This window comes from Micropterus dolomieu, linkage group LG23, assembly GCF_021292245.1.
Source record: "Micropterus dolomieu isolate WLL.071019.BEF.003 ecotype Adirondacks linkage group LG23, ASM2129224v1, whole genome shotgun sequence".
NCBI classification, from domain to species: domain Eukaryota; kingdom Metazoa; phylum Chordata; class Actinopteri; order Centrarchiformes; family Centrarchidae; genus Micropterus; species Micropterus dolomieu.
Window position 1 is genome coordinate 31,457,745 of NC_060172.1, and position 15,733 is coordinate 31,473,477.

Below are 15,733 nucleotides of genomic sequence, written 5' to 3' on the forward strand. Positions count from 1 at the left end.
AGTGTGTTTTCATTGAAAATGTGTTCTGATATATATTCTTCACAGAAAATGAGCCAAGGCCAATGAGTCTGAGTTTGAAAAAATAAATAATCGTATAATTTTTCTTTTGATAAAAAATGAAAACGGGTCCAACAGACCCGAACACCATACAAGGGTTAAAGTAAAGCAACACACATCTTTCTAACACAGCAGACAAAATCAATATCACCAGCTCACCTGTAAAATATCTGACAGTAGCCTCTCTGCCTTTCCTCCCCTGCTCACACACTCAAACTAGTGTGATTAGATCGCGCGCACGAACCTGTCTGTCTCGGTCGCTACGTTGAGGTTCATACAGCAACAGTGACACGCGCTGGCGATTTACTGGTACTACCAGTCAGATGGGCATTGGTAAAATCTAACAAAGAATGAAGACACTCTTTCAATTTGGGGAAACACTGAAAAGTCTCCACATCTTCCATTTACATTCAAGAAACTATTTAGTTAGATTTTCAGCACGTGGGAAGCTGAGAGGAAATGGGATTTGGAAATGGTTTAAAGTAAAATGTTGCAGGAATCCAGTAGTTTGTAGAAGATAGAATCTGAGCAGATCTGATTGACAGTTTTAGTGCATCTGAATAAAGAGAACAAAACATATCCACTTCAAGCTACTTCCATACAACTCAATATGTATAATCAACTAAATATGCATGGCTACAGGCAACTTAAGAAAGCTGTGCTTTTGGGATTTCACATCACTTGTAAAACAGCCTATTTCCAAACAACTAGATACAACAAATTACATTATACAACAGGGAATACAGCTGCCTTAAATATGTGAAAGGAACAAAGGGAAGTCTTTTGATTCAACTTAACTGTCTTTATGCAGGGTATAGGTACAGAGCTAATGAAATACTGTTAGCATCTAACCAGAAGTGCAGAAATAGTGTTTTATACAAATAAATGCAGTTATGCATACAATATGTACAGTGGAGTTAGAATGTACAGATATTATATGGTATCTGTGAGTATATGAAAATGTATAGGGAAGTGGACAGAGTCAGAGAATGTAGGCAAATGTAAGGTTGTAAGTACAATATAAACAACAACTATGCATTGGCAAGAATGCAGAGTTTACACAGTATGTCATAGAGTTAGTTATATGTACACTAACATTTAACAGTGTATGGGTTCAGTCTGTGAAAAAATATGAATATGACGGTGGAGGAGGAGAGGTTGTCTAACTTACCCCTTGTATGGTATTTGGGTCAAACTGACCCGTTTTTACATGAAGAAAAAAAAATGAAAATAAAATAAAATGAGCACACATGCTACTCTACCATACGCATTTACATCCTTCATATTGGCTTCAGGTCAGTTTGACCCGCATCTACAGACACACACAGAAACATGCCCTCACACACACACACAACACAGATAATATTATGTTATTGTAATCTAAGCATGAGATTCTGTTTGCTCTCACTTTCCCACACTCTTTACCCTCTGTCATGCAAGTCCATTAGCTATTAGTCATCTCCTCAGCTCATACCCATTTGGTTTTGGCTGCCTTCCATTTACCTCGGAACATCATATCCGTTAAGTAAACAAGGAAACCCAAGTTGGATGCGTTTCATTTGCCACACAACAAGGTGGATGTGTTATTGAAGTAACAGCGACCAATGTTGTTGTTAGCAACATCGACCGAGCCAATTTTAGCAGCACCAGTTAATAAACAATATTTGCATTTCACAAATAACACGATTGTAGCAACATGCCTATGGGCAACGGTAAGACAGTATTGTGTATAGGATGTACTAAATTAACAAAAGTGCTGAACATAACTAAACCACAGCTTTTACTAATAGTCGATGCTCTCCGCAGCAATCTTACTTTCTGAACTTGGGGTCCTCTGAGTTCGACCGAGTTGACAAGTAGGAGCTCCGACATTGGAGGGCGTTACATTTGTCACTTCCTGTCTCAGAATTGGGACTATACCTCGGAAAACCAGTTCTGTGTACAAATGAGTCCGGAACGCACTATCAAGGTCAGACTTGGCTTAGACGCCATTACCCTCATATTGAACTGATCCAGTGGTACTCCCACTGTTCAGTCAACTCTTTCCCCAAGTCAGGTCATTGCAGCCAGAGCCATTGAGACTCCTGATCTCTCATTAGTTTACCATGACCTGGGGTAAGTACACTGCTCAGAATAATAATAATAATAATAATAATAATAATAATAATAATAAGGGAACACTTAAATCAAACATCATATTGGAATGAAAAAGAAGTTCCACATCTTTACATTGTATAATTAGTTGAGAATAAAATGACACGGGCAAGTTCCTAATGAGACAGTAGATGGTGTCCAGGGAGATCTTCTCCCAGACCTGGATCAGGGCATCCTTGAGCTCCTAGACATTCTGTGGTGTTACTTGACATTGTTGGATGCATGATACATAACGTCCAAGAGGTTCTCAGTTTGAAGGTCTGGGGAACGTGAGGGCCAGTCAATGACCCACTGCCAAACTAGTCGTGCTGGATGATGTTGCAGGCAGTATAACATTCACCATGGTGTCTTCTGGCTCTTTCACATCTGTCATATGGGCTCAGTGTGACCCTGATCTCATCTGTGAAGAGAATGGTGCACCAATGGCAGACCTGCCAATTCTGGCACTCTTTGGCGAAAGTCAATTGAGCTGCATGGTGCTGGGCTGTGAGCACAGATCCCACTAGAGGACTTCAGTCCCTCATGCCACCCTCTTGGAGGCTTTTTGGTCAGAAACATGCACACCAGTAGCCCACTGGAGGTCATTATTTAGGGCTCTGGCAGTGATCTTCCTTTTCCTCCTCACACAAAGGAGCAGATACCGGTCCTGCTGCTGGGTTGATGCCCTTCCACAGCCCTGTCCAGCTCCCATCTCCTGGTATCTCCTCCATGCTTTTGAAACTGTGCTGGGAGACGCATGCAAATGCAAATCTTCTTGCTACGGCACCTGTGGGTGTGCCATCCTGGAGGAGCTGAACTACCTGTGCAACCTGAATGGGCTGCATGTACCGCCTCATGCTGCCAGTAGCGACAAGGACACTAGCAAAATGCAAAACTTAAGAACAATCAGTCAGGAGGGATAAGGAGAGAGAACCTGTCTGTGGCCACCATCTGCAAAACCCTTCCCTTTTGGGGGCGTCTTGGCGTCTAGTAGCAGACTGGCCAACGGTGAGGAAACTCAAGGTGGGCAGGAGCGGCAGCAGTTCTTAGGCTTTGCAAGCTTCTACAGACGGTACATCCGAGACTACAGTAGATGGGCTATCCCGTTTGTTTGCACTCATGAGATAGACTTGCATGATGAACCAACCTTTTTCTCCTCTGCTCCGGTATTCACCCTGATCCTTTGTTGCCGTTTGTGGTTGAGGTGAATGACTCAGACTCTGGCTTGGGGGCCGTCCTCTCTCAGCAGTCTCCTAATGCCTCTTGCAGACTATACAACTTTCAGCAAGTGTCGGCCAATGGCCGTGCCGTTCACACTACACAACTAGCTGTCTTGTGGCAAATCGGGCTAACAATCGTGTAGTGTGAACTAGTCTTAAGGATGGTAAACTGCATTCCTGTGCAGTGCCTGTCTCCCTCTAAGCGTAGTTATGGTTAAAAACCTCTAACCTCCACTCTGCTGAGCAACTGAATTCTCACCAGGCCAGATGGGCTCAATTCCTTGAGAGGAATGAAATGCCCTTAAACTTAACGGGTTCACAAAACCCTAAACTGAAGTGCCTTTCTCACCAGCTCAGGTATGTCTATATGTCTGTATAGGTATGTTTATAACCTCTCTGGGATTTTAACCTTCCCTTTTCCCAGTCCAGAAGTATGATGTGGGAGTATTAATTACAAAGTAAGTAATTACAATTGCATTATAGGTGTATTAGAAGATATTCAGTTGCATTATAAGCTTCATTAGGATGCTTTATTGCATTAAAATATAACTTTTTCTTAATCAGGGGAGGATGAAAATATCATCTTTTGTCTCTATTACATCTCCATGTAGTCTGTAATGGTAAAATAAATATGCAATGGATTTATATTCCTTAGCTTCTGAATTTTCAAAGGAGACCAGGATTATGCATCTAGGCCAAATGATTGAGGAGTTATTCCTAATTCATTTTGGGTATGTTATTTTAGGCGTTTTTCCTGGAAAAAGGTGCCTGTGTCCAACAGGATATAGACCATCATTAGAATAAATAACATGGCATGATTACAAAGTTTGTTTATTCTTATATCCAGTGGGGCATGTAGCATTCTGTGGGCCTTTTCTATTATATAAACACTGACAAGATGTGAAAACTGCATGTTTAATTGCCACTACTGCCAGTGAACGGCCAAATCAGTTAGTTGTCACTATTCAAAAAGCAATGCTAATATGTTGAGAAAATACCATTTCTGAATGCGGGATGGTAATTTGATAGCCTATTGCTGTACGTCTCAAAAACCAATACCATGAACATTAAAAAAATACTATTTCTACTTAGATCTACATGGCAATGAGACAGCAACTAAAAAAGAGGTGATCTCCGCTCTGACTCTATCACTTTTATTTGCCATTCATAAAACCTTTATTTCTGTACTTTGGTCCGAGGTTTCCTAGAGCGGATTATAAGCATCTCATGAGTCATTTTATTTAATAAAGTTTAACCAGATCTTTCTAGAAATGACATTACAAAGGGTTTCACAGTAATAAAGCGATAAAATGCAATGAGTCAGCATAATTCAAAACAAGGAAAATAAGCAAAGCTACTGTAATTCGGAATATACATTTTCAGCTGCTTAAAGAGGTGGTATTATTCTCATTTTCAGGTTCAAAATTATTTAGGGGTTGTACCAGAACAGGATTAATTTTTAAAAAAACACAATATTTTTTTTTTCATCAGAATCAGAATGAGAAGGAGCTTTATTGCCAAGTAGTGTTTTACACCTATGAGGAATTTGCTGTGGTGATAGGGTGCTACACGTAGACAAACATACAGTCGACATAAATAAATGTAGAAATATATAAATATGGAATAGAAGAACAACGTTGCAGATATATACATGTGCATTATTCTGGGTCTGTGCCGTGCAGAAGTAACGCAACGGAAGAGAATATGTCATACAGCACATTGCTGCAGCTCCTCTTTTCGCCCTGTGTTAAAGGCTTCATTTTAGCTATGAAGTGATACATCTTGCCTCTAAATGATCTTTGTTGGGAGTTGCACATGCGCAGTTCCTAATTAAGGACTACTAGCCAATCAGAAGTAGAGAAGGGCAGGTCAGCTAGAACCCATAAACAGCTTCAATTCAGCTGTAGGCTTCATGTTGCCAACCAGCTTAGCAACGTGGACTGGAGCAAGAGTTTCAGAGTGGTGAGTTATTAATCTGTAACAAAAGTCTCTTTCATCCATGAAGTTTTAACTGAGCTCTGTCTCTACATCACAGGAACAACTTTATGTCCACTGACTGCCTGGAGGGTAGCTAGTGTTTGGAAGGGAGAGGAGAGGTGTGTGCTGCAGCTCACTGTTTTTTCACCGACGTTTTTGAGGGCGTGTTGGACTAGCCGCTTGGCGAGCGTTACATGAGGCGCATTTAGCTTTCAAGGGAAACGGCTGGACTACAAACTAGCTGTTTTCAAGCAGTTCAGAGCAGAGTTTTCTGTGGGAGATGGGAACTCACTTTGGGCTGGACTTTGGGCTTTTTCACTTTCACTCAAACCTGTTACATGCACATAAAAGGTATATAACTCAATCAAAGAGAGGGAAAAAGCCAAAAGGCATAATACCACTTTCTTTAAGAAAAGGTGTCCACAGATCTTTAGTCCGAAGGGAGTTTAGAAGCCACGGAAGGTGATTGAGCTCAAATGCCTTCAGTTTTAGAGCTTAATACAACCTAAAAGCCTTGGTGAGAGGACATAAATGACCCACTAGTGATAAAGGGGTAAAGATAGACATATAGAAAGGGACAAGTTATCCAAAGTGTTTTAATTGCAGTGCATTTGATGGGGAACTACTATCAAAGATATACACCCCCATCCAAATTGATATAATGTGATACCTTTAGAGAAGCAAGCACTGAGGTAGTAGCCTACATTTCACGTGTTTAGTTGACACAAATGTTTGTCTTAAAACAAGGCAGAGGCAGTAGTTTGAGGATACTCCGTCCTGTGAGTGTATGTCAGCAGCTTATTCCTACTTTGAATTACACAGCACATGTATACGTCAATAGTGCAGACTCTAAACTGTTTGTTATCAGTGACATGTGTCAAGAGGTACCCTACTAAAACAATATTGGTTAAGTAGAGTACCTCTTCAGGATACAAATAATTGTGTATGAAAAAGCTGTGCCTATGTCGTTAAGCTGTAAAAATTACACAGGTGAATTACATCATAACTATATTAAAAGACTGAGTGTGAAAGTTCATTCTTGACCTTGGAAGCAGTAGTAAGAAAAAAAAAGCACAAGCTTTTTTTCTGAGATTTTAACCAGTCTTTCTCAGCAAATAGAGTTTGTTCAATTATTATTATTATTATTATTATGTGAACAGGTGGATGCAGGAATTAAAGTGGGATGCAACTTTCTTGCAAAGGGAGAGTTGGATTTGTGTTGAGTGTATCATGAGTTGAAGTAAGAGTCAAATTGTCTGTTTGCGCTGGCTGGCAGGGTTTGCTCCATTAGCCACTTATTTGACTAAAGCAGAAGACGGAAGGCAAATGTGTTCTGTGACTATCTCAACAGGAAATTTGTCACTCAATGTCAAATTGAGACTCTGCTCTTAGTGCAAAATGTGTGTTTATTAAAACAAATAAATAGCTTGGCTTTGTTCAAATACAAATATTTAATCTGTACTAATACGTATATGCCAGTAATGAAATGATACACCAGTTTTATTTGTGCTTTTTCCTTTTTTTTAAATCATCAATAAATTCCCTCTGAGCTTCAGATTTAAAGTGCAGTGTGTGATAAAGTAAGTCTTGCTGATTAATGAAGAGGTTCGTCTTCAGCTTCACAGAGAACTCTCTCACTCGTTCTGTGGAGATAAAAAAATATATTTATAGAATTAAATATATGAATCTGTAGACTACAATAATTCACTTCAAACCATTACATGTCACACACGCCTAACCTGCTTGATTCAGATAGGGTCACCTGCTCTAACTTTACCCCTTTATCAGTTGCTTGCTGTCATATCAAATGTGCATTTGTCGTTTAGCTCCATTTATACATACTTGTTTTTATTAACACTTGATCTAATGATTCCATGTAATATCATGAAGTTGTAGTACAACTGATCTCACTGAGAAGTAATGCACCACTCTGCAGCTCTATGCAGTTCATCTCAGTGTTTTGGTTCACAGGTCCAACTGATTGAGGTATAGTTTTAGCCTTTGGTTAGTGAACCAGAGGTGAAAATATTGGACAGGTAGCTTAGCTAACAGGAGTGAGACCTCAGTGTCCCTGTTGTTAGTTATTTGCCCTCTATCTGATCAGTGTATGAATGTGAATGATTTATGATATATGACTGGTGAATGCAGATGTAGTGTAAAAACACTAGAAGGCGCTATACAAATATGGAGCATTTACATTTAAAATCTGAAATAACTATCAACTGCAAAAGAGAACAACAATGTGGAAAATTGTAATCACATTTGTACAGAATACAGAGAATGATATCTCTGTTGCATTAACATACTGTACCTGCATTTGATTATATATCCACTCGATAAAGTAGGTAACATTGCCGTAGACTCCTGGTTTTCTCCTCTGACCACATCCAATACCCCAGCTAGTGTCTCCTGCCAACCACCATACGTCTCCCTCCTTGACCACTAGGGGCCCTCCACTGTCCCCCTGCAGCACACAGGAGGAATAAACATCTTAGGTGTGTGTGTGTGGTGTGGGTGTGTGTGTGTGTGTGTGTCAGCCACAGACAACAAACCCAGACTAACCTGACAGGAGTCGACTCCTCCCTGCATTTTGCCGGCACAGATCATGGTCTCAGTGATTTCTCCATTTAACACCGAAGGTGTGTTGCAGGTCTCCCTGCTGTAAATGGTCACCTGGGCCTGATTTAGTTTGTCAGGGGACGGTCCTGAAAAAATGATAAAAAATGAATGACCCACGGTTAACTCAATCAAGTATTACAAAGCATTTTCCATTACTTGTACTTTAAGCCTTAATAAGCAAGTGACCCCTGAAACATTTGAGCAAATAATCTACTGGGAGGGATCAAAAGTCAGTGTTGAGAAACGGATTTGTTTGCCAGGTTCTCAGTCAAAATACTGTATATATTCTGCATTCAACTAACACATCAAAATTTGGACATATACTGCACAGTGTGCTTAGTGTTTGGCTTACCAGATGACCTCAAAGCTCCCCAACCTGTTATCCAGGCTTGATGTTCAGCAGAGAGGTCCACACCAATGTTGGGGAGACAGACTGGCTTCACTGTTCCTGAGACATAAATGTATGTTATCCATATCAATACAGAATCGTTTAATTAATGAAATGTCAATTTTTGTGGCTTAAGTTCTTACTTGTAAATGTCAGAGGTGTAGAAAGCTTAAGGAGAGCAATGTCATTGTCATTTGTTTTTCGGTCAAATTTTTTGTGACTGATGATTTTGTTGACTGTTTTGCCAGTGCTAAAGCTCATTTCTAACAAGCTCACGCCGCCAGAGTACACCATCCACATTCCTGGAGTGGAGTACCTGTCATGGGGGGAAACAATCAAAATAGTTTAGTGTTTATCAAAATACAGTAAGAAACATTAAACAAAACAGGGCAAATGGCTCAAAGGGCCCTTTACTTTCAAAAGACTAGACGCTCACGTTTGGAAGCAGTGTGCAGCAGATAGGATCCAGTACGGGCTGATGATAGAGCCTCCACAAATGTGTTGTCCGCGAATCTGGAGACTGACCTGCCACGGCCAGGCCCCACTTGCTGCCTCAGTGCCACCAACAATACGAGTACTGGGGGCTGCTGAACTCTGTCCACATGCTGAAGATGAAGGAAGAAAAACTTGAATTCAGGCGGGGTCAAGGTTTTGTTTGCTTAGAGATTTTGAAGTACCACTGCCTAGCTGGCTAAACCCAATTTTCAGAACAGCTTTGAACATATAAGCTAAATCCATACATATTTCAGTGGTGCAGTTATGTGCCAGTTAAAACAGTAGCTTACCAATACAATTAAGCTTGACAGCTCTGACTGAGCAACTTTGGCTGCAAAAGAAAGGATGATAAAAATTGATATTCAAGACTGCAAATCCAAAACAAGATAATCAACATTTATTTAGGAGTTCTAAACTCCACAGCATTAATATGATACTATACAGTTTCCAATGGGAATTTACTCATTGCTGTACAGCATGACCATAAAGTTCTTATGTAGTGTATAGGTTGGTATACCTGTAAGTGAGCTGTGACTGTATACGTGATCCATGGTTAGTCCCAGGCTTAAGCTTCATGTATCCCTTTGAGGCCAAAGAACCTGCGCTGATTTGGGTGTAGGAAACATAATCCTGCCTGTAGGAAGGACACAATGACAAACCTGTGATCAGTGAGGTAAGAATGGTACACTATAGTAAAAAGTCTGCATATAAGCCAGTCAGATCCCTAAAACTAAATATGTGTTCTCTCTGCTTTATGTTGCTGCTAATAATACCGTCACATGAAAGTCTAAATGTTGTTTCAGAGGCTTCCCCTTTATGAGAAGAATACATTATGATGAAAACACTGAATAGTTGTAATTTTTGCATGGAACTTCTAAGGTACCAGCAGCAGCAATATAAGCACTGGCTTTCAAAAACCCATAAGTCATGCTCTATATGTTGACTTTCAGACAGCAGTGGGACAGCACTCTGCATAGGGGGAGCGTGAACAAAAGTAAAGATGGCCGTCAGCACCTATTGTACCCCATCTGCTCACACACAGCTCTCCCATAGTTGTTGTCCCAGTTTTCAGCACACACCGGCCTCCACATTTGGCTCTCAGACGAGTAACTTTCCAGCATGAAGTCGGTCCCCTGGAGGCGAACTGTGAAGCACAGAGGACACTATTCATCCACCACACGGATCACTGATGTGATGCACCATGTCAGAGACAGTATTTATGTGTGGCAGATTGGTGTGTTGACTTTAAAGTCTTACAGCACTGAGATTCATCCTCCCCATGAGTACAGTCCAAAACGCCATCACACCACTGGGAGGGGCTCAGACATTTCCCACCAGTTGTGCACGACTTCCCCAGTAAACACTCGTAGTATACTGCAAACACACACATATACAGTACACAGCATGGATACAAGAGCACACAGGAATCTGGTGAGATGGTCATTACACCTAATTCATGTGATGACAAAAATCATTTGATGCAGCTGCAAAGATCTACAAATGAACTTACAGAAGTACCAGAGCAAAACGCCAACTGCTGCCAGGATAAGAAGCACACACAGAGATGCACATAGTATCTGTCTCCAGTGACATTTCTTTATTCCTGCAAGGCAAGACAAACAAAGTCATTGATGGAGCTGCATTTGTATCACTTTTACAACAGTGACACAACAGTAATGAATTGTATGAATACTGGTTGTGTAAAACAACAAAAAAAAGCATATTACAAGCTCTTCACAATTTCCAGGTGAAGGCATAGCCGATATTGTACTGCAAATGTGACAACAAGCTAAACATATTGTAAAATGCAGCGTACGAGTCTTATAACACTATCTAACAGAGTAAAGCCACTTCTAACTGCATTATGTTTATAAAGAATTCAAATCCGGTGACTCCATCCGTGGAGGTGGTGAATTCAGTGAGCAGTTTGCCGTTTGCTGAGGCAGTAGGGACACTGCTATTTATACATCACGCACGTATCGGTAGCGACGTCCTATTGGTCAGCTATGTGCACAAAAAAAATTTCAGTGGGCAAGTGCGTGAGTGTGGTTGGAGGAGGTAGTACCCATAGAGTCCAGTAAAGTGCGGAGCCTGTGTGAGATAGAACTGTACTCAAGTATAAGTACTGTTACTTTGCAAAAAACAAGTACTCAAGTAGAAAAAGTGGTCATCAAAATAAATACTTGAGTTGCAAAAGTATTTACTGAAAAAATTACTTGACTATGGAGTAACTTATTAAGAACTTTAAAGAAATGTATTGCCTATTTAATTTGGGTGTGTTCTCTTACTTTTACCTGAGGAAGATCATCTGTGGTTGCACTTAAGAGAAAAGTTACTTGAGTACATGTATCGGAGGACATGTACCTTGTCATCACCCATGACCATAACGCTTATTTTGTTTCTGTTGAAATTCTACTCTCTTGTTCTACAACCTTCCCTACTTGGGTTGCGGGTTGTGCATTGTTTCTTTTTAGCTGAAGAGATAGTAGTTTTTCTACCCCAGATTTGTATTATATGTACTATTTCATGTTTGCCATCATTTCTAATGTGAAATTCCACATTCCCAGTTTCCCAGTAAAGGCAAGGGTGAATTGAAAAAACAAAGCTGGGAACCACAAGGTTCAGCTGCTCTGTGCCAAGTAAGACTGCAACAGCAAAAGCTGAGCAATGGTGTATATTATTGCTCATAAATTCAACTTTTCTTCTGCAAAAGAAAAATATGATATCTCTCATTTTAAGTTACTTAGTCTCACTTTAAGTGAGACATACAGTTTGTTTTTAATTTGAAGATAAAAATAAATGAATGATTGTGTGAAACTACAGTGTGGATGTTTGCGTTATGACTGACTTGAACTCATTGTTTACACACCTTTTTATTCCATGGTATCCCTTTACAAAAGGCTTCTGACAAAACCTTAATTAAATACTGTACCTTTCTTTTGTCCTGTGCTTTGCAGTGTTCCAGGTATTACAGTGTGGTGGGTGTTGATGGTATTGGAAGTGACGGCAACATAGCTGGGGGTCGCTTGTGGGAGTTGAGGGTATAAACCCGGTTGTGGGGCATACGAAGGGGGTCTTCTTTCTTCCTCATGCTGAAACCCTATATTGTCATAGCTGGGGCAATTTGCCTGGAGATACAGTCAAGAGACAGGAATTTAAACATAACGAAGTAAACGTGTGATCTGGCTTCACTCCGAAAAATCATCTATTTCAGGTTAGCAGATGGGGTGAGCAGTGTTGTGAAAGCAGAGATCACATGAGAGTAAACTGTTAAAAAAGAGAAAAATATATGAAAACAATGTACGTGTAAACATTTAGACATGTTGCCTTTTACTGTGTCGCAGCACTTACCTGATTATTATTCATACTGAAACTGGATACACTACCCGGGGAACTACCCAAAACCTGGAAATACACAGTTTTCTTTAAATAAAAATTTATTCCGTACTGATCATAAGTATGTGATGCACCACTTGACTGAAGTGCAGTATTCCTTAAAACAATATACATAAAACAGAGAAAATGTTATTGCACAACCTCATTTCTTCTTCATGAGGTCAAGCAACATAAAAACTCCCTAAACACAGCAATACACATCAGAAATACTAATTTTCCCATCAAACATTTGGAATTTGCAGTTTCACAAACACGTCCAAGCTGATTTGAGTACTGCTCCACATTTCAAAAATACAATACCAAAAACACTCACACGTTACCTGAGTAAGTTTACACATTTAACACCAATTTCCACCTACCTTGGAATTCCCACAGATCCCTTCAACGCTCTAATTCTGTCTGTCCCTCCACTCTCTTTCTCTCTCTGTGTCATGCTCACGCTATTCTTTCATGTAATGAACAACCACGACCACACCTTTTCCACTGCGCACACAAGCCAGCCTGTTGGGCACCACTTAGTGTATACAACACTTAAAAAATAAACGTGCAAACAGCAGGTATTGTTGAAGGCCAGCAGTGACAAAGCAGTTATTTTCTGTTCATGAGACTTTATGATTGGGTGAATGAAGTGTGAGCACAGGTCTGTGTTCATCCAGCAGTGGCCGTCCATTGACTTATGGTGTTGTAAAATCTAATTCTCTCTTTTCTTGCTATACAAAAACACAAATAAAATGTTTTGTTAACAAAGTGGGATTTTCTTGAAAATTATTAACATGTTAGGGAACGCCTTCCAGGAACCGAAACAGTCACTCCCATTATAATCACAGTGACAGAGAGCAGGAAGGAGTCAGGTGACAAGTGTTGACACACCAAAAGAAACCATACAGACAGGGCCTTACAGGATAAAAAAAAAATACAATAACACATGCTATTGTTTGTCTTTCTAGAGAAAAGTCTGCTGTTTAATCAGTAAAATCCAAACAAATGGGCAAGTAGGCTTCAAAATACTGATGGCTGAAGGACTTTCAGACCCTGTAAATATTTGACAAACTTTAACATTTGACCGTATTAATTGACGGGAAGAGGAAGGAATGGATGAGTAATGCAGTAGGAGTCTGTAAATAACATAATGACCTATTGATATCATGAGCTCAACCTTTGCATACTTTTTAACATACTGCATTTAAATTACCCAACACAAAGCTAGCTTATGCAAAAACATGTTTTGCATAAAAAAAAAAAAGTCAGGTCCCTGGTCCCAAATATTTATACAAAGACCCATGAAGCAGTAAGTACACACCAAAGGTTTCACTTGATTTCTATCACTCATTAATACAGCTATGCTGATTGTAAGCTATTAAAGGAAATGGCGGGAAACAGATTTACCCACAGAAGTAGAGAATGCTGTTTGTATAAATCTTCCTTACCTACAAGAGTTAGTTCATCCAAATCATTATTCCCCCCCAGTTCAGTTGCATGTGCCCAGGTTTTGATACATTCAGCTCTGAAAGTGATTTCTTTCTGGCAAGACATGTTGTGTTTTATATATGTTGTCTTATGTTGCTTTGGACACCAAAAAGGGAAAATAATTAACCTCCACTGTACAGTACTGTACCTGAACCTAAACCTGAACTAAACCCTTTAACCACAAGTTAGTAAGAAAGGAAGGGAGGAAGTAAAATTGTATTTTTATAGCACCTTTCAAAACCTATGTTACAAAGTGCTTTACAGAAGTTTAAAAGAAACATTAGAGAAGAAGAGACAGCACAATAAAAAAAAAAACAATAAAAACAACACAGTTCAAGACAAAAGTAGACACAGCAAAAGTAAAAACAAAAGAAACATTAAAAAGAAAGACCGTTCAGGGCATCCCAGTCCAAAAATGGTATACACGATAACTCATGTACAATAAGTCTTCAGCTGTGACTTAAAACACTCAAGATAGTTTGCTGACCTGACTCCCAGGGGGGGAGACAGCCTGGGACCAAGGACAGCAAATGCACGGCCCCCTCGCGTTTTCAGTCTTGAACTAAGTATTATTGGCCTTGCTCAGAGGACCTGAGGGGCCTAGCAGAGGTAAAAGGCGTAGTATGTAGTTCACTTACACACTCTGGAGCAAGATTATTCAAAGCGTTAAAGATGAGGAGGATAATCTTCTTGCTGTAGAGTTTTGGACTAACTGGGTGACAGTGTCTTGGCTTAGGCAGGAAGAAAATGTATTACAGTAGTCTAGGCAGGAGGACACAAAAGCATGGATGACCTTTTCTAATGTCGGGAAAGATAACAAGGGGCGAATTCATGCAATATTCTTCAGGTGAAAGTAGCAAGACTGAATAACTGCCTTGGAGTTGGTTGTCAAAAATGACGCCCAGGTTTTTGGAAGAGGAATGTTAACTCATAGCCGATGAACCAATGTGTTGGAAGATGCTTGTAGAGACCTGATCTGAACCAGAACTTCAGTTGAACTGTGATTTAGTTGGAAAAAAGTTTGAGACATCCAGTTACTAACTTCGACCAGACATTTGTGCAGAGAGGATAAGTCTGAGAGGCCATCAGGCGAAACGGATAAGTAAAACTGTGCATCATCAGCATAGCAGTGATAAAGCACACAGTCAAACTGACAGACCAGATGCCCTACATATTATGAAAATAAAATTCCCCTGAGAATTGACCCCTAAGGCACCCCACAAGTCAGAGGAGCACTGGTGGATGTCTTGTAATCAGCTGATAAGAAAAACTTTGGATAAATAAGAGAAAACCAGTTTAGTGCTACCCCAGAGATCCCAACCTAGCTGCATGAGAATGTCAATTGTGACCCTGAGGAGTGCTGCTCAGTGCTGTTTCTGACGAAAGCCAGATTATTATTTATCAAATATGTCATTCTCTTGGACCAGTTCCAGAAGTTGCTTGCAGACAAATTTTTCTAAAATCTTTAATGTAAATGGTAGCTTGGAAACAGGTTTATAATGTGTTGGTATGCTAGGATCTAGGTGCAGTTTCCTTAGCAGAGGTTGTACTGAGGCCACTTATAATAATAATAATAATAATAATAATAATAATGTCATTGGGGCATATGGAAGAACAAGTGTAGGAAACAGTATCAAATCAAATGACCCATGAAATGGGGGAGAATGTCTCTATTAAGATGGGACAGGTGTGAGGAGGTTCAGTATGGGAGTTGGGGGGCTAAGAGTTTTGATAGATGCTCTTATTCGGTTGATCTTCTCTACAAAAAACCCTCCACCAAAGGTGAAAACAGGCTGGAGGCTGGCTTGTTTAAGAGACGATCAGGACTGGATTTGTTTGTGGTGATTAGATTAGTGAAATAAGTTAATTTTGTGATTCAGCTAGATCATCAGGTCTTTCATTTGAGTGTAGTGGACAAACATTTATGTGGTTTTCCCCTTATTGCTCTGCTTGTCTACATTCTCTTTTCTCAGAGTGGATG

At 40.0% G+C, this 15,733-nt stretch overlaps 2 protein-coding genes across 2 annotated transcripts in view; both read right to left on the reverse strand.

Annotated features, from left to right (window-relative positions):
- dscama (Down syndrome cell adhesion molecule a) overlaps window positions 1–1,921 on the reverse strand; it is a 116,480-nt gene extending 114,559 nt beyond the window's left edge. The window contains exon 1 of the mRNA XM_046040545.1: window positions 1,873–1,921. The gene's annotated coding sequence lies outside the window, so the exon portion shown is untranslated. The remainder of the gene's footprint in view (window positions 1–1,872) is intronic.
- A 4,559-nt stretch (window positions 1,922–6,480) lies between these two features.
- On the reverse strand, window positions 6,481–12,732 carry tmprss2 (transmembrane serine protease 2). Its single transcript, XM_046040455.1, has 14 exons — window positions 12,645–12,732; window positions 12,241–12,294; window positions 11,822–12,017; window positions 10,400–10,492; window positions 10,147–10,263; window positions 9,904–10,033; window positions 9,407–9,523; window positions 9,180–9,220; window positions 8,831–8,999; window positions 8,538–8,710; window positions 8,359–8,454; window positions 7,950–8,092; window positions 7,699–7,851; window positions 6,481–7,030 (listed from the first exon to the last, which is right to left on the reverse strand). The coding sequence occupies exons 2-14, from the start codon at window positions 12,253–12,255 to the stop codon at window positions 7,022–7,024; spliced, it is 1,452 nt and encodes a 483-aa protein (XP_045896411.1). The 5' UTR covers window positions 12,256–12,294; window positions 12,645–12,732; the 3' UTR covers window positions 6,481–7,021.
- Between the last annotated feature and the right edge of the window lie 3,001 nt (window positions 12,733–15,733).